This window comes from Oncorhynchus mykiss, chromosome 8 (genome assembly GCF_057628025.1).
Source record: "Oncorhynchus mykiss isolate SJ-2025 chromosome 8, ASM5762802v1, whole genome shotgun sequence".
Lineage (NCBI taxonomy): Eukaryota > Metazoa > Chordata > Actinopteri > Salmoniformes > Salmonidae > Oncorhynchus > Oncorhynchus mykiss.
This window is the reverse complement of record NC_143029.1, coordinates 57,852,586-57,872,211: the sequence shown is the minus strand read 5'-3', so window position 1 is coordinate 57,872,211 and position 19,626 is coordinate 57,852,586. Positions and strand designations below refer to the sequence as shown.

General features: G+C 42.1%; 1 protein-coding gene across 1 annotated transcript in view; it reads right to left on the bottom strand.

Moving 5' to 3' along the window:
- The window catches only part of LOC110530943 (dihydropyrimidine dehydrogenase [NADP(+)]), a 131,749-nt gene that overhangs the window by 49,712 nt on the left and 62,411 nt on the right, over window positions 1-19,626 (bottom strand). Inside the window, exons 9-13 of the mRNA XM_036985742.2 lie at window positions 13,790-13,897; window positions 13,257-13,426; window positions 8,824-9,034; window positions 5,581-5,765; window positions 5,125-5,340 (exon numbers count right to left, since the gene is read on the bottom strand). Of these exons, the coding sequence (XP_036841637.2) occupies window positions 5,125-5,340; window positions 5,581-5,765; window positions 8,824-9,034; window positions 13,257-13,426; window positions 13,790-13,897 (890 nt within the window). The remainder of the gene's footprint in view (window positions 1-5,124; window positions 5,341-5,580; window positions 5,766-8,823; window positions 9,035-13,256; window positions 13,427-13,789; window positions 13,898-19,626) is intronic.

The following is a 19,626-nucleotide window of genomic DNA, read 5'->3' as shown; positions in this document are numbered from 1 at the left end:
TACCAAACCACATAACCTTTGTTTTGGAGGTTAAGGGCAGAGAAAGCTTGTTGGAGACTAAGAAGACTTTGTTATAGAGCGTTTAACACAAAATCCTGGGAGGGGCCAGCTGAGTATAAGACTGCATCATCTGCATATAAATGGATGAGAGAGCTTCCTACTGCCTGAGCTATGTTGTTGATGTAAATTAAGAAGAGGGTGGGGCCTAGGATCAAGCCTTGGGGTACTCCCTTGGTGACAGCCAGTGTCTGAAACAGCAGATTTTCTGACTTTATACACTGCACTCGTTGAGAGAAGTAGTTAGCAAACCAGGCCAAAGACCCCTCAGAGACACCAATACTCATTAGCCGGGCCCACAATAATGGAATGGTCTACTGTATCAAAAGCTTTGGCCAAATCAAAAAAATAGCAGCACAACATTGCTTAGAATCAAGGGCAATGGTGACATAATTTAGGACATTTAAGGTTGCAGTGACACATCCATAACCTGGGAAACCAGATTGCATACCAGAGAGAATACTATCAAGAAAGCCAGTTAGTTTATTATTTACACGTTTTTCCAACACTTTTGATAAACATGGCAAAATAGAAATTGGCCTATAACAGTTAGGATAAGTTTGATCCCCTTCTTTAAATAAAGGATGCACCGTGGCTGCCTTCCAAGCAATGGGAACCTCTCCAGAAAGGAGAGACATATTAATAAGGTCAGAGATAGGCGATGATAGGGGCAGAAACCTTAAAGAAGAAAAGGTCTAAACCATCTCACCCAGATGTTTAAGCAGCTCCTTTAGCACCTCGGACTCAGTGACGGCCTGCAGGGAGAAACTTTGTCGTGGGGAGGCGGAAAAATAGGGAGGAGCATAGGGGCTAGTCGCATTAGAAGGGGTGGGAGATGAGGAAATGTTGGACAGGCATGGTGGCATGGCTGAGTCAAATAGGAATCCTGTCTTAATGAAGTGGTGATTAAAGAGCTCAGCCATGTTCTCCTCAGTAACAACCACATCATCAACCTTAAGGGACATGTGCAGCTGTGAGAAGGAGGGTTTATTCTACAGGTCTTTAACCGTTTTCCAGAACTTCTTGGGGTTAGACCCACAGAGAGAGAACTGCTCCTTAAAGTAAGTAACTGTGGCCTTCCGGATAGCCTGAGTGCACTTATTTCTCATTTGGTTGAGTGAGAGCCAATCAGCCTGAGTATGCGTGTGCCAAACCTTTTGCCAAATTTAGGTCTTGGTCAGGTGGTTTAAGCATGTCCCAATTTAGGTCACCTAATAGGACACATTCAGACTTCTTGTAAGGGGCCAAGAGAGAGCTTAGGGAAGGTAGGGTGCAGGCCGGTGTTGATGGTGGACGATAACACCCAGCAAGAGTCAACAAAGAGCTATCTGAAAGTTTGATGCTTAAAAACAGCAAATCAAATTGTTTGGGGACAGACTTGGTGGAGACAACCGAGCACTGAAGCTGTTGATTGGTAAAGATTGATACTCCACCACCTTTGGAAGATCTGTCTTGCCAAAAAAGGTTATAACCAGAAAGGTTAACATCCGTGTTCAAAACACTCGTTCTTAACCACATCTCAGTAATGACCAACATGTCTGGATTTGAGCTGTGAACCCACATTTTCAATTGATACATGTTAGGTAATAAGCTACTAGTGTTAACGTGCAGAAAACCCAGGCTTTTACAAGAGCAGAAATCAGTGAAGAAGATATCAGAGCACAAGTCAGAATTGGTGCTAGCAACAGTAAATGGGCCAGGCTGTACATGCACATTTCCAGATATCATAAGCAGTAATACAATCAGGGCACGGCAGAGGACAGGGAGAGCTCTGCAGTGTTGATTTATGACATTTAAATGACATTTGAAGGGCAACAAGATGATATTGTACAGCAATTTCATCAGGTAACATGAATACAAAGCCAGTGAGAGGTGGTGAGAATACAATGGAAGGCCAAGAGTCCATGTAAGCAATAGAGAGTCAGAGTCCCGAGTGTGGGAACAAACATAGTCTGTCCCACGGTTGGGTAAACAAGCAAGTTTAACCAACTCTCCCTCCTTGGGAGACGTAAGTCACACACACACACACACACACACACACACACACACACACACACACACACACACACACACACACACACACACACACACACACACACACACACACACACACACACACACACACACACACACACACACACACACACACACACACACACACACACACACACACCAGTTAGAGAGGCTAATTGAGCCGTAAGGGTTCAAACCTCTTCAGATCCATGTGCTCCAGCTTCACAAGACGCAGTGAATCTACCTGGGATCGTCTCATCACATCAATCGAGGATAGAACTGGTCAGTGTTCAGGACCGCGACCGTGACCCCTTCAACAGCAGCCCAAGCTGCTTGACTGTCATGTCACTCAGTGATGAGATGTGGTTGAGACAGGGTTTACCAACAGGTTTACCAGGACTCTGGTCTGATCCCTATGTCCTTGATTTACATCCCACGGTAGAAGCAATCCTCGCCAGAAGGGAAAAAAACATTTACATATGCAATGTAGTTCATTAATTATAATGAATGGAAGTGCCGCCTGCAAGTTTAAGCGAGTGGGCTTCCGCTGTATCGCGCCATACGGCAATTAGCTATTCCGCACACGCACACCGTGTTAGGATATTTCCATATCCACTGTGACAATCAGGCCATGCGCCCTGAATGCTATCGACGCGGAGCGGCTGGGGTGTTGCGATCAGGGGGGGAGGGGGGGGGGGGGGGTTTGCTTGGCGGGTAGGGGGAGAACAGGATATTAAAAAGAAGTCCCTCATGTTTAGGGTATAATGATGGAACAGAGGAGCACTGTTGACACAGTACTTTCTTTATCCTTCTCAGGGAGAGAGACAGGAGAGGCTCAGTGCAATAGTTTGACATACAAAGCACACAATAGAGTGCAATATGATTTCTGTTTACAGAGATATGAGCTGGGGGCGAGCTGCTGGGCTGCTGGTAAGCAGGAGCTATTGGGGAATAGTAAGGCACATGGCACTGACATTGACCAGTATGAAGAGCAAAAGAGCGGTAGTGAGTGAAAAATGTAACACAATGCTACTGTACACATTCCAAATCAAATCCAATTTTTATTTCGAGAGCACATTTCTGACGGGGGGCTGTATTTCAAAGTGCTTGACAAATAAAATGAGTCATTGAGAGGGAGGAAGTGAGGTTAAAAATATAGATTTTGGCCAAAGGCTAACTTGCAGAGTCCAAGGTGTTTTAATGTATTTGTCCTGAAAATACATCTACAGGTTCCATGTGAGTAGGGTGTTTTTCAATGCTCAAGGACATGTACAGGTTAGTGAAGTAGTAAAGCCTGCACAGCAGGATCTGTACAGCACATGCCTTGGAATGTGGACCCAACTTTAGAACACTTTCAGGTTGGAGGAAAATGCCTGAAAAACATTGATACTCGTTGAACTATCCCTCTAAGTAGTGTTTAAAGGGATAAACAGACATGATGTTTAGAGGCAGGCTAGTTGCAACTGTAATAATCACTTTGGATTTTAAAAAATTAAAAAAAAAAAAAAAATACAAATAAATCCAATGTCTATTGAATTACTCTTAGTAGTTGGACCATCATCCAGGAGTGTGCTTCTTGAAAAACTGTCACTCTTAGCACTATAGATTCAAGTCCTTATTTATTATTTTTCAGGCAGAAACCAATTTCTTAATTGAATTTGAAAGCTTGGTGAGACTTCCACCAATTAGTCATAATAGATTTTTTTTTTTAAACGTTCGGAAAAAGCATGGCACCTTTTGGCCTAACCAAATACTCTAACAAATTCTCAACCGTCTGGTAACAGATTTCCACTCAATTTCACACGAGATAATAATTTCTTCACCATAGTCGGAGAAAAAAAAACCTTAATGTGAGGCTGCACCTGATGCACTACCCTAATTGTTGCTATAGCGATGCCTTACACAACTCCGAACAAGCGCTCCTTGTTTGGTCTCTCTTTTTTTCAGCAAATGTCCATTTCTAACTTCACTAATAAAGAGCTGCCAGCGAGAACAGAGCAAACAGATGTTACTGATTAATTTCCCCATCACTAGAATTAGAAAGTAAATTAAAACAAAAGATTTTCTGCTGGAGCTCAATAAGCAACTAATGGCTTTCGCTCTCTCTCTCTCTCTCTCTCTCTCTCTCTCTCTCTCTCTCTCTCTCTCTCTCTCTCTCTCTCTCTCTCTCTTCTTTCTCTTTTTTTCACTCTCCTGTCAAGAGCAAATGTTACATTGCTAACAAGGCAGATGCATCTTGTTCTAATGGGAGCGTGTTGGTTTAGCTGGAGTGTCTGCCACCTGATGGTAGCTCATTACCGGGGAGCGTGAGGAGCGCTTTACTGCATTCCTTTATGAGTTATTAGGGCTTTATTAATGCATACGCCTGTGGATGGAGGCTGCTTTTATGTGCTACCGTTATGACTTAGCGGAGCCTTGGCCAAGGTTAGACAGGCTCAAAGACAAGGCACAGAGACACGCAACGGTCTGTTCATAACGCTTAGATGCTCAACACTGCTGTAACACTGTGAAACATTTGCATGCACGCCTATGTCAAAAACGTCAGCGTTGCCAAAAACGTCAGTGTCGCTCCTGGATTTGTCGCTAGAAGTCGCTAGATGACGTTTTGCCGTTGCTGCGATGACGTCACGGCACCAATTTGCCTTGCTGTGGCACAACTGCAGTCCCCCGATGTAGCGTTTTCGCTGCACACCACCTCTCCTTGTGCTTCCATGCCTACATGTGCGCCCTTGCTGCAACTTCTGTTGCACAGACAGCTTCTCCCACTCTCGTTTGCTGCAGAATTGCGTGGGGAAAGTTTCTAAATGCTATCAAAACCATAGAAATCATCTGTTCCAAAACTCCCCAAAGGCAACCTGAAAAGTAGCTGGATTTGTCGCTAGTCTCTTTTACCAATAAGAGTCGCTGGAGGGGTCTGAAAACTTGGTAAATATAGCGACAATGTCGCTAAATTGGCAGCACTGCGCGCACACACACACACACACACACACACACACACACACACACACGCATGCATGTGTGCATCTCTCTCTCTCGGTCTCTGTTTGTCTGTACCTTGTCCAGTCCAAAAGTCTTGGTGAGAGCGAAGCCCCAACCCTGTTGGAAAGCCCTGCGGATCATGGCCGTGCTGGTGGTGGGGGGAGCACTGGCCAGGCCAAAGGGGTTCGGGAAGGTGATGCCACACATCTCTACACTGATGTCCACCATGTCGATGGCACAGTTGAACAGAGGCAGAGCGGGGGTGCTGTCCACTGTCTGGCTGTGGAGGGACTGTAGGGAACAGAAGCAGAATTGCAACAGGTTTTTAGGAAGGCATCATCATTATTGTCTGTGCGGTATTCATTAGGCACCAAATAGGGTAAACACAGACAAACAGGGAGGGACTAGCTGGACATGTCCAACAAGAAATGTTTCCATTCTAAAACGTTTTGCTACGGTGTGCAGTAATGAATACGACCCATGTATAATAGCCCATTCAACTCTGCAGCTGGTCATAGTTGTCCCACCCACCTGGAGGTACTTGTGGATGTGCCAGGAAGCCTGCTTTCCGTCATTGACAGACTCCACTGTGGTGTTGGCCAGGCCTGCGATGTCTCCGCCAGCAAACACCCAGGGCTCACTGCTCTGCATGGTCTCAGGGTCTAGGTCTGGAGTGCCCCAGCGGTTCAGCTTGATGGGAGCCATGGCATCCTGGACTGTTTAGAATGAGACATAACAGACATGGTTAATATGACATTATTACAATAGAAAGAAGTCCCCAAAGTTCAGGGGTCAGCACATAGCAGCGGGAAGATGTTTGGGGGTTGGGGTGCTGAGAGGGATGTTTCTCGCCGTGCTGCAGATGGCCGTATCAGTTTGCTAATACAGGAGTAGTAAAGGCCCAGTGCACCACTTTTGTGAAAAACTTTTTTTTATTATTATTTTTTTCAGGGGGTGCTGCAGCACCTTGAGCACCCCTAGTTCCTGGGTCAGCAGGTCGTGTTATGTTTGTAAAGGAGCAGAATAATGAATGTGTGTACTGTATAAGACATCACAGGGGGGATATTTGATATACTGTAACTTATTCTTTATTGATACTGTCCTCTTGTTGTCCCTCATGGTACTGCATTTGGACTGACAGTTCAATGATCATTGTAAGTGGAGGGTCCATCACACAAGCACCCTCCCCCCCCCCCCCCTTTACTGTAGGAAGGCTGTGGAGTGTGACATGTCAGAGACTCCTGAGATCTTCTCCTTAAATAACATCACTTCTTCCACAGACCTCCACTCTATCTCTCTGGAGATAACTCCACTGACAGATGCTGATTGCTGAGCTCCATTAGTGAGAAGAATCCATGCTGTCATATGGGCCTCTGCCAGGCAAGACTACACACACACGCACACACAAGCACGCACACACACACACACACACACACACACACACACACACACACACACACACACACACACACACACACACACACACACACACACACACACACACACACACACACACACACACACGTAGATAGACAGACAGACAGACAGACAGACAGACAGACAGACAGACAGACAGACAGACAGATTGACTGCCTCCTCTGTGAGCTGGTGATTCATACTGTACATCTACTAGCTAGGTAAGTATATAGTGGTATTTATCAATTAATCCACTATCTGCCACTATCTAATATGCTATCAGCATTTATTAGTCCTCTACTTTACTGTACAATGACTGAGTTGAAACTCACTGTATCGGAGATTTTTGATGACAGATAGTGATACCGAGACACTGGTCAAGGCACCTTCCTGTAGGCTATGTAGCCAACTATACAGTATATGACATACAGTGAGCTCCAAAAGTGTTGGGACAGTGATACTTTTTGTTGTTGTTTTGGCTCTGTACTCCAGAACTTTGGATTTGAAATGATTCAATCCATATGAGGTTAAATTGGAGACTAACAGCTTTAATTTGAGGGTATTTTCATCCATATCGGGTGAACCGTTTAGATATTACAGCAGCTTTTGTGTATATTCTCCCCATTTTAGTGGACCAAAAGTATTGGGACAAATTCACTTATATGTGTATTAAAGTAGTCAAAAGTTCAGTATTTGGTCCCATATTCATAGCACCTAATGATTACATCAAGCTTGTGACTATACACAAACGCACAAATATCATACCTCCCCCAACATTGCTAACCTCCCCTGTTATTGAAATGGTGAGAGGTTAGCATGTCTTGGGGGTATGATATTTGTGTGTATGTAACTTTCTCACTCATCATTATTCATGATTAATTCAGGAATATCTATAATCATGGTAGCATGTGTTTACAATAAAAGGGACTCCAAAATGACACTACATGATTTACCATAAATGTCTATTGTGCACAAAATTAACTGAAACACAACCAAAACAAACAGCAAATGCATCCAACAAGTTTGTAGGAATATGGGACCAAATACAAAACTTTTGACTACTTTAATACACATAAGTGAATTTGTCCCAATACTTTTGGTCCCCTAAACTTCTGTAATATCTAAACGGTTCACCCGATATGGATGAAAATACCCTCAAATTAATGTTGACAGTCTGCACTTTAACCTCAAAGTCATTGTATCATTTCAAATCCAAGGTGCTGGAGTACAGAGCAAAAACAACAACAACAATTGTCACTGTCCCAACACTTTTGGAGCTCACATTGTACATTATGCAAAATACATGACATTCAACAACGATTCATCTATGCAAGTATTAATATAGTATGTGAGTGTCACATATTGTCAAGCGAATGGTCTAAACCATTCTAATAGCTGCCTCCTGTTTAGGCTAATATTTGGTTGTCCGTAGACTAGGTTCAATCACCCAAAAGGTCTGGATGATCTTAACAACATACACAATAATCAACACGATCCTCTCATTTCCAGCTTATGGGTTGTAACCAGCCCTCCTCCCTCTGTGGGTGATTCGTACCACACACCCTGCTGAAATCTTCAATCTGCATAAGTACAGATAAGTGGAGCCACAGAGAGGTCAGAGATCTCAAACTCAATTCCTGAAAGGGCTGGTGTTTGTTTTTGTTCTAGCCCAGCACTAACACATCTGATTCAGCTGATAAAGGTTTTTAGTGAGGACAAATTCTTTGTTTATTAGCTAGATGAAGCGTGTTAGTGCTTGGTTATAACAAAAACATGCACACTCACTGGCTCTCCAGAAATGACATTTGACACCTCTGAATGCTCTATTTCTCTATAGATTGGTGTGAAAGAAATCCCATACAGAGTTTCCAGATACGTGACAGGCCACCATACAGGCAAAGGGAAGTATGGAGAATGGATTCTGGGGAGAGCGATGAGTGCCCTGTCCCGGCAGGCTGTCTGCTGGGGCACTAACACTGTAGCTAATCTCTTACAAGACCTTGGCTGCCACAGATGACAGAGATCGCTTAATGCGAGGCCAGTGTGGATTTGGATGAAATGCCTGGCACGTTCTTGTACGGCACGTTTAGTGTAGAGGTGTTCGGCGATTGAGAAATCTTGATTAGACCACACCTAAAGTGGAGCTGTATTTCAAAGTAATGTACTGTCATGTATTTTAATGTAATACATATTTAGGGTCTGATCATCAACATTCTGCCAGTACTCTGCCAGTTATGTAGGTACTCTGTTTTATCAGGTCAATCCTTCAACAGTCACTTCTAAGGGTACTTCAATGAAGGGGGCATGTTTGAACATTCCCCTTCTGTCAGACCTGATTCGCCTTCTATCAGACGTTACTTTGAGGGTCAGTCAGCATGGAGCCGAAGGCGCTGATGATATAATCGGCTTTGAGCCGGACGATCTGGTCCTCGTCCTCCAGCCAATCGCCGCGCTCCGTCTGCTCGGTGCGGCAGAACTGCAGGCCGGCCACTCGGCCGTTCTTCATGATGACCTCACGGGGGAACAGGAAGGGAAGAAACTCACACTTCTCCTCCTTGGCCAGCTCCATCTGAGGAAATGGAGAATTTTTATTTGTATTTTTACATTGTCCTAAGTTCTCAACTTCACAGCCTGCAGAACTTTCAAGGATGACATGTGTTTTGAAACATGACAAAAGACGTTTAGATGGGATGTTGATGCCACATTTAATGCGGTTTAATATATCCCTTAGTCTAAGGGCCCGGGGCTGGGTTTCTACTAAGCAAATATTTGGAATTGTTTTAACATGGCCATACCAAGGATAATTTAGCTTTTTGAATTTACAGACCCCTGTAGCCACATAAAAAAATACAGCACTTTCTACATAATTCTGTAGTAAACTATACTGTAGTTTGCCTCGATCGAGTAGCGCTTACTATAGAATTCTGTAGTAAACTTGTACTATACTGTAGTAAAGCCTCGATCGAGTAGCGCTTACTATAGAATTCTGTAGTAAACTTGTACTATACTGTAGTAAAGCCTCGATCGAGTAGCGCTTACTATAGAATTCTGTAGTAAACTTGTACTATACTGTAGTAAAGCCTCGATCGAGTAGCGCTTACTATAGAATTCTGTAGTAAACTTGTACTATACTGTAGTAAAGCCTCGATCGAGTAGCGCTTACTATAGAATTCTGCAGTAAACTTGTACTATACTGTAGTAAAGCCTCGATCGAGTAGCGCTTACTATAGAATTCTGTAGTAAACTTGTACTATACTGTAGTAAAGCCTCGATCGAGTAGCGCTTAATATAGAATTCCGTTTTTTTTCTATACGCCACACTTGTCATATAGAGGTCATATTAGTTGGTCGCTCAAACCGTTTGAACGCTACACACAAGTTGGCACATCGGCAGTACTGACTTCAGACAAGTCCGTTGAGTCTGTGAAGCTTGTGGGGGGGGTGGGGGGGGGGGGATCACAGAGCAAAATGAAGAACAGCATCGTGTTTGTGAAAGTCTCATCTATCCATAGAGGGGTATTCATTTGTAGGCCAAACGGTATGAACGATAGATGTTTCTATGAGATTTTGGGGACGTCTCCTGGTCTGACAAACGCCGCTGTAGGTTCTGCCACTTTTCTTCACAGATGCAGAAGGCCGACAAATTGACTCAGCCCATGCCAGAAAACAGATATCTCTGAAACACTGATTTTCACGGGGATTTGTTTTATTATGCTAATTACATTTCTGCGCGGGGGTGGACATCAACTGGAGGGGTAAGGTCAAAACCTCTGAATCGCTGAATCTGTTGATAACCCAAAACAAAAACATACTTTATTTACAGGCTATTTATGTTCATCCAGAGCCAATTTTCACATCTTTCTCCCATTCCCCCAGCTATGGCTTTCTTTGAATTCATGATCAAACTTGAGGAATTCCGCAGAGCAGCTTAAAACCAGTCAACGACACAGGTCTAATTACTGTGTCTGTCCACAGCGGGTGCACAGTAGGGGGACAGACAGGCTGCTATAATGGCCATCGTTCCCCCCTGCTGCTGTTAAGCAAATGAGTTCAAAATCCTGGGCTCACGCGGTATAGTCACCTCACTGCCACCCCTGGTATAAAAACCTTGGCCGAAGATGTCTCTGTTCTATAATATTGGATGTTACGTATGTTTGAGGCCTATACAGCTATGTGAGTGCCTTCGGAAAGTATTCACACCCCTACACATTAAAAATACACCTGAAATGTCTTGAGTCAAGTATTCAAGCCCTTTGTTAAGGCAAGCTTAAATATGTTCAAGAGTAAAAAATGTCACATCAGTTGCATGGATTTCAAACAGATTCAACCACAAAGACCAGGGAGGTTTTCCAATGCCTCGCAAAGCACTATTGGTAGATGGGTAAAAAGAAAATAGCATTGAATATTATATGGTGAAGTTAATGGCACTTTGGATGGTGTATCAACACACCCAGTCAATACAAAGATACAGGTGTCCTTCGTTGCCGGAGAGGAAGGAAACCGCTCAGTGATTTCACCATGAGGCCAATGGTGACTTTAAAACAGAGTTTAATGGCTCTGATTGGAGAAAATTGTGGATGAATCAACAACATTGTAGTTACTCCACAATACTAACCTAATTGACAGAGTGAAAAGAAGGAAGCTTGTATCGAATACAAAATATTATACAACATGCATCCTGTTTGCAACAAGGCACTAAATTAGTACTGCAAAAATTGTGGCAACGCAATGAACTTTTTGTCATGAACACAAAGTTATGTTTGGGGTAAATGAAATACAACACATTACTGAGTACCACATTCCATATTTTCAAGCACAATGTTGGCTGCATCATGTTATGGGTTTGCTTGTCATCGTTAAGGACTGGGGAGTTTTTCAGGATAAAATTTTTTTAAAAAAATGTAATGGAACTAAGCACAGGCTTAGAGGAAAATCTGGTTCAGTCTGCTTTCCACCAGTCACTGGGAGATGAGTTCCCCTTTCAGCAGGACAATAACCTAGAACACAAGGCCAAATCTACACAAGTTGCTTACCAAGAAGACAGTGAATGTTCCTGAGTTACAGTTTTGACTTAAATCTGCTTTAAAATATATGTCAAGACCTGAAAATGTTTGCCTGGTAATAATCAACAGCCAACTTGACACAGCCTGAAGAATTTTGAAAAGAATACTGGGCAGATGTTGCACAATCCAGGTGTGGAAAGCGCTTAGGCCCCGATTGCCGACCCGAGTAAAAGGTGTGTAAATGGAATGTAGTTCCTTTTTTTATGAGCTTTTCTCAATAAGTTTTCTGACTTTGAACTTAAGCATGAGAATAGCATGCTATTCACCCACTATTCGTTAGAGGTGGAGTTAGAATAAATGAAGGCGTGGCAGAGGTGTGTCTACAGATACGTCGTATTCTGACCTTGACTTAAGGTCAGAGGGAACCATAAATAAGCTGGCGCGAACCAGTCAGTTCCAAGTGGAAAACGCATTTTTATTTTTTCCCCACCAGACATAACAACATTCTCCATGCACTGTCATTTATAAATTAATAAGAGCTATTGATAAGAGCTAGGTAAATTAGTAATCTGTATGGAGAAGGGGATTGTAAATACACATAGCAATTGTTTTAGATCATTTTTCTTTAAGATCCCTGGAGACAAACTGAAAATCACATCAACAATGACATGAATTGTGGCCCCTTTTCCAATGTGAAACCGCATGAGAAAATCTGTTGGCCGGCAAGTGGGAGAGTTTTCAGCGGTTTAATTATATTTATTCAGAGCCCGCAAGGTAGCCACAACTGCAGAGCCCGTTTTGGGACTGAATAAGATAAGTCTGACTACCAAATACTGAGAAGTGCGTAGGAAAAGTGTGCCTAGGAAAGGCATAAATTCCTAAGTCATTATGATGTATTGTGTGTCGACGGGTGATGGGGAAAAAAATCCATTGAATCCATTTTGAATTCAGGCTGTAACACAACAAAATGTGTATTAAGTCAAGAGATATAAATACTTTTCTGAAGGCACTGTATGTACCGTATGTTTGAAACTCACTTTAAATTACCTTTCTTTCTTAGTATCCTTATTTTTATTATGTTCTTTCTGTTTCCATGGTATCAAGGCTAATGACGTCACAACCGGCTGTGATTGGGAGTCCCATAGGGCAGCTCGCAATTGGTCCATCGTCGTCCGGGTTAGGGTTTGGCCGGGGTAGGCCGTCATTGTAAATAAGAATTTGTTCTTAACTGACTTGCCTAGTTAAATAAATGTTAATTTAAAAAAAAAAATGTAAGTGATTGTTCAGAACGATTAAAAAATATATATTATTGTTTTGTGGGAAAATTCCAGTTTCATAATCCACTCAAGTTGTTTTTTTCTTTTTCTTTCAATTAAACAAGTAAGACATTTTTTTACAGTGCAATAAGTTGTATTACTTTTTCAGACTTTTTCCCAGGTAAGACAGAGGACAATGTGAATGGCCATGAGCTAATATAAAGGGAAGATTAAAGCCACCATAAGCTTCCTATCACTATACAACAATCAGAAATAGTTTTGTGAGTAATTGAACGTGGTCAGGTTCTAGGTGTATGCTTTTAGGGACACGTTCTACTGCATAATTCATGCACTGAAATCAAAGGAAGAGTTTGGGCTAAAATAAATCTCAAATTATAATGCTGCCCAGGGCCCGTTTTCAAAAAGCATCTCAGAGTAGGTGGTCACAATCAATACTGTGGTCAAAGGAGCATGGGTCAGAAACAACTAAACAACTAAAGCCAGGGTCTGAGAAGCTCTAGCTTCATATCCACCTCTTCGGGGACGGCACGGATGTTAGTGAAGCCCTTCCTGAAGACCACAAAGACCCGGCGAGCACCGCAGCGCAGGGCAGAGGTGGCACAGTCGAACGCCGTATCACCGGCACCTAGGACAATGACCACGCCACGGAGCTCGGGCAGTTGAGACTTACAGCTGCACATGCCTGAGGGAGAGAGAGTGGGGGAGGACGAGGGAGAGAAAACAGAGAGAGAGAGAGAGACAGAGACCGTGATGGACAGAGGGAGGTTGGAGAGAGGAAAGAGAGAGCAATAAAACCAGGTAGCTCTTTTACCCTGCTCTTACGTTTCCAAACGCCAAACATGTTTTCATATCAGTAGTACTGATATGCGTTTGCTGTCTGAACACTTATTATTCCTGAACTGACTGCGCCATTTTTGATTGTCAGACAGGCATCTGATTTCATTTATTTGAGTCTAAGTACACACCTGCGGAACACAATGACAAGTGTGCCTAGCTCTGTGTGACTATGGAAGTCACTTTCTTTATCATTTCCTTTAAGATGTACCGGCTTTACTGGCCTTGGCCACCAGTGGCAGGAAGTCCTTGGATGTGTAGAATCCCTGGTCCACTGTCAGCCCCTGGAAGATCTTAGCCTTGTTTGCCTGGGGCAGACCTGTTCCAAACCAAAACCATCACCAAGAATGAGCTGGTTAACATAGCAGACATATCCATCCATCCCTGAACCCAACCATTTCCAACGTTCAGTCATTGTTGATGAACTCCTGGAGTAAATTATACAACATTGGATTTTAACAGATCATGACAATGTAGTGAGGAAAAAGCATTTGTCAATATTGTACTGAATCTATGTGTTCAATATGACTTTCATAAGCCCCTTCATTATGAGATGAGGACAGTAATAGTCAAACTCGTGTTCATAAAACCCACCATTTGAATCAATAAATTATTCCAGTGAGAGAAGTGGAACAGTAAATCAGAATTACAGACTAATAATCTCTTGGTTAATCATTTTCATGATGTAGGGTTATAATCGTTGTAAAATATACAATGGGATTCTCTAGTACCTTGTGATTGAGCCAATGAGAGCCAATAACGGCCCACTTATGAACTGGAGCAATAACTAGGGAATACTGTTATCCTATAGTCCTCAAACGACATAGCTATAATATACACTGAATGTCCAAAACATTACGAACACCTTCCACAGTTGTGTCAAGTTGGCCGGATGTCCTTTGGGTGGTGGGCTATTCTTGATACACATGGGAAATTGTTGAGTGTGAAAAACCCAGCAGTGTTGCAGTTCTTGACACTCTCAAAACCGATGCGCCTGGCACCTGCTACCATACCCCATTCAAAGGCACTTCAATCTTTTGTCTTGCTCATTCACCCTCCGAATGGCACACATACACAATCCATGTCTTAATTTTCTCAAGGCTTTTTCCTCCAAAAATTTAAAGTCTCCTCTCCTTCATCTACACGGATTGAAGTGGATTTAACAAGTGACATGAAGGATCATCACTTTCACCTGGATTCCCCTGGTCAGTCTGTCATGAAAAGAGCACCTGTTCTTAATGTTTTGTACACTCAGTGTGCATTATACTCTATGTAGGGTTTCCCAAACTTGAGGGGCGGGGGGGTGCTCCACAAATACCATGGAATACTCATTACAGCTCTGTCATTACAGAGTGCATTCTCGACAGTTGCCATGTTCAATCGTCAGTGCACAGTGTAAATGATTGCAAAAAATTGAATGGTATTTTTACTTGACTGCTAGAATACATTACCTCTAAGAAGTTTATAATCAAAGACATGTTCAATCAAATTTTGTCCAATTTTCCCTTTTAATATATATATATATATATATATATATATATATATATATATATATATATATTTTTTTTTTTTACATACAATATGAATAGCTTACAGATAAAAAGGTGTTGTGTTAATTGTATTGACTGTGCCAATTACTGGTTGATGAATAGTGATGAACGGTGATTGATGGGCTGTGAGTGATAGTACATCAATGCTTGAAGGTCAATCTGGATGATTACCTCAGAACCCAGAGTCACTTGGTACCGCTGACTGCATGTGTGTGCTGTCATTTACAATGTCAAAGGTCGCTAAGAACCAATCCGATCTCTTTATGTACATATTCTTGTTCAATGTATTTCTTCAAATCAAATAGGAAGACTGGATAACCATGGCAGGTCAATTTTTGATTGCGATGGTATATTTCTGTGAGTGTTTTTTTATGTTATCTATCAATGCTGCAAATGTTTCCTTTCCTTCATCCGCTATTCATTACTTGACAAACCTTTCTCTAATACATAAACAATCCAAAATGTTAACCCCCAACACCCTTTTATGTTGTAATTAAATTCCATGAAGTTATCTTTTTGTACAAAATAATCTGCAGTTTAAATTTAAAGACCTTGCCTGGGGTTTCAGTTATTAGGAACGAATATTAATGATCTTAAATATCATAGTTTATTCAAAGAAAGACAACCTGAGATTCACCTCATTCAGAACACAAGCGTTAGAAAGAAGGCATCATTCTGGAAATGTTTTAAAAAAAAAAATCTAATAAAGTATTTCTGAAACTACAAAGGATGACATTTGTCCTTCAGACAAATAACTGTATACAAAGCAAACTGGATTTTAGTCGTGTCTGTTGCTGCAAAGGCAATTTCCTGACAAAGAACTCAATTACCCCCTGGGTAACTCTGAATGCTTTAACACACATACGGTATATCACTTATCAAACAGAGACAACAGTGTCCGTAACAACATCTGTCCAAGTGATATTTCTTCACCTTCTTTGGTATAGCACCATCTTCAAGGAACTTGGTAACACTTTTTCTACGAGCAGCTCGTTAGACGATGTTACCAACACAAGCGTTAGTGCATAAAAAACAAGCTCGGGAGGACAGGAAGTGGAACTCTAAGAATGTTACATGTCTATATACTTTTCAATAAAATAACAGTAATTAAAATACATAACCGTGTCTAGTATGTAGACTACCTACCTACTGTACTAGAGAACATAACACAATGTGCCACTGCTAACTGTGCTTAGGACAGAGAGATCCTCCAGCAGAGTAACAGCATGTTCACCCTCCTCGGTGGCAACACTGACAGATGCTCCATGCTCACTCAGTTGGTTTTATACACCAGGGTGTCCATTTGCATTCTGTGCCAAGATAAATAAAAAAAAAAAAAGAAGAAAAATGCTAAGAAGGGAATGACAAAGTGGACTTTCACAATAACACCACTGCCGGTGACATCTACTTCATGAGTAATGCCACCTCATTTTTCAGGTGTGTGCATCCCATTTGACTGGGGAAAGATGCTTTGGCTCCGGAGTCGGGCGGAGAGATTCTGAAGTGAAGGGAGGTAATGCCTCTGAGGGTCATACATCATCGCCTTTCAAGTGGCTTCTCGCTCACTCTGAATATCTCCCTCTCTCTCTTTGTCTCTTGTCTCTCAGTGCTGGGCTCTGCTTGGCCAGCCCTCGTTTATCACGAACTATCGCCCACTGTGGCTTTGGCTGACGGTGGGGAAACAGCAAAGAGAGTAGTGATACTACTGTAACGTTACTGCCATTTCTCTGTAGTTCTGTCAGGTCAGGTACCCATGAGTATTGGGCGAGTCACTGGCCTTGTGTGAACAGCTACTATGTACTGTATGTTTTGTTACACTAAAAAACAACTCATTTTATGCTATGGGCTATGTTTACTTAGGCTATACGGTAAGCATAACGTCTGTTCATAACCATATTTTTGACTCTTTTTGTGGTGCACAGTAACAACAATATTTGCCAAAAACAGCAGCCCCTCCATACCTGCTCGAAACCTGTTCGATGGACTTTATTTCTTTATTTTTTACACCAAAGGCTCTTTTTCTTAATTTGATGTCCTTAATGCACCTCTTTCATGCTATTTCCAGCCACAGCACATCCGTGTGCTTCCTTTGAACCTCACTGTTGAGAAGAGCTCCCATCAAAAGCTTGTTTTTATGGGAAATGACATTGGTTCGTACAAAGTAACATTGCGTGCATTGCAGAATTTGTAGTCTGTACAATCTGCCTGGCTTTATGCCTTTGAAGCAAGCCATTTTTGAATAAGCGCCATCTGAGAAAGGATCTTGAGATTTGAACAATTGGAACAAGAGAGTGAATCACACAAAGATTCCACTGCTATAACCACCATCAGGACCATCAGCAACACAACAGCAGTGGTAGGTAAAACACTGCACGTGTTAGCCAGCGCACTTAACTGCCAGAGAAATAACCCTTTGCTCTTCAACCTGCTCTAACATTCTGAACAGTGGGGAACATTTGCATGTCAATCTCAGTAGGGGTTTTGACATTTAGAATAAAAAACAGAACTGGTAAAAAATTTCACAGAAACAAGACTTTCATTTTATTTCTGAATTCCAATTTCTTCACGTTCTGCTATGAGAGAAGAAAAAAGAGAAATCCCCGAATAGTTGAAAGGTAACTCCATGCTCTAATTACCAAGCCACGCACCAAAAGGTTCCAAACATAATAAATACTATGCAGCTTCTTTTCATTACAATAAAGGAAAGGCACACACACCACATAGCTAGGCCTCCCACCAGGGTTATTTGAATTTCCTAAAATCAAATCAATATAGGCATGGCAGAGTGTATTCTCTTATATCTCTAAATATAGAATTTCATTTGAAACCAAATTACTTCCGCCTAGCATCTCCCTTCACTTGTGTGAGTAAGAACAAGGTATTTCATGAGATAAGGAGCCATACTGTTAACTATGGTCACCAGACTGTGCAGAGGAAGAGAAGGAAAGTGACAGCGGCAACAGGAGACTATATAGAAGTGAGAATGAAGCCCCTTGTTATACTGTCTTGTTACGAGAATAAGGGAGACAAAAAAGAAAGGAGAGAAAAACTAATGAGGCAGATAACAGAGGTGTGGACTCAAGTCCCATGACTTGGGACTTGAGTCACATGACTTGCGATTCGAGTCTCATGACTTGGAACTCGAGTCACATTACTTACAAATGTAATGACTTGAGACTTGACTTGATAGAAAATAAAATGACTTGAGACTTGACTTGGGCTTGACGCCTCAATATACTGGACTCAACTATGACTTGAAATTGATGACTTGAAAGGATCTAGCCAGATTTTACAACACAGTCTCTGTGGATTACTCTCCACGCAGCCATAGACATTAGCCTAGACAGTAGCCACACCATCGCACCTGAAAAAAAAAAGGATATTTGTGAGGAAGACAGGGGCTATCCAGTTGGCAATGAGAACTCCTGTAGGCATGCGGCCCTCCAAAGTGATAGCGCGTGGTGCAGGTTTTACATCCGTCTTCTGCAACCTCCACAGCAAATCAGGGCCGTAGCCAGGGTGTAAGTCCCATTTCAATACATTTTAAGAAAGTACAAGCTAATTTACTGCATTTCTATACAATTTCAAAAAATCTAAAATGCTATTTGGAGAACAGCAAAAAAATGACCCCAATCATTATCAAAATGGTTGCTGTAGTTTCATCACCTCAGTTCATCCACAAACACACAGCCTATGAGCTATACAATTAGCCGCTACACATTATTACCTCACGTTAACTCATTAAACACTATAATTTAATACATAGAGATGGTTCTGTTCGCAGAAAAAGTATATAAATAACAAAAGGTAAACAAATATCTTTGCTTTACAGAACTTTTTGTTGTTGCAAATTTACAGCTAAATTCTTGCAATTCTACACATTTTGCCATGGGGTGGGGAAAAAATGGTGTTCTCTTTTAGAGTTCCACTTCCTGTCATACACAGCTTGTTTTATATTCTAACGTTTGTGGTGGTAACACTGTCTATTGAGTGAGAGTGACTAAAAAAAATCAATGGTGGGACCCCTGGAGGTTAGGGCTCCTGGGCTCGTGCCCTGCGTGTCTGGTCGGTATTCGGCCATGATTACTACGTTTAGATAACTAGACTAATAACAATCAAAACAAAATACGGACATGGGCTAACTGAGTGACTCAGTGAGTGACATATACATAACAAGAGGAAAACGGTTGATGCACAACTCAATTTTGAAATGGCACATTGTGTATTCTACTATTCTAACTTTCAACAATTGAGACCCCGACTGAGTTCCTAACATTACCAGACCTCAGTGTCCTCACATGCGGCTTTGGCTGTAACGACAAGCTACATTTAAGCAGCGATTGCACGTGTTTGCGCGGATGGTCGCCAGCTTGGCACCACTCCATTTTAGGGGTCGCAGGTCAAAAGGTTTGAGAACCACTGAGCTAGCGAACGTATTGCTGATTTGCTGTACAGCTATAGAACCGGGTGCAGCACAAACATCCAATCGTAGAGAGAG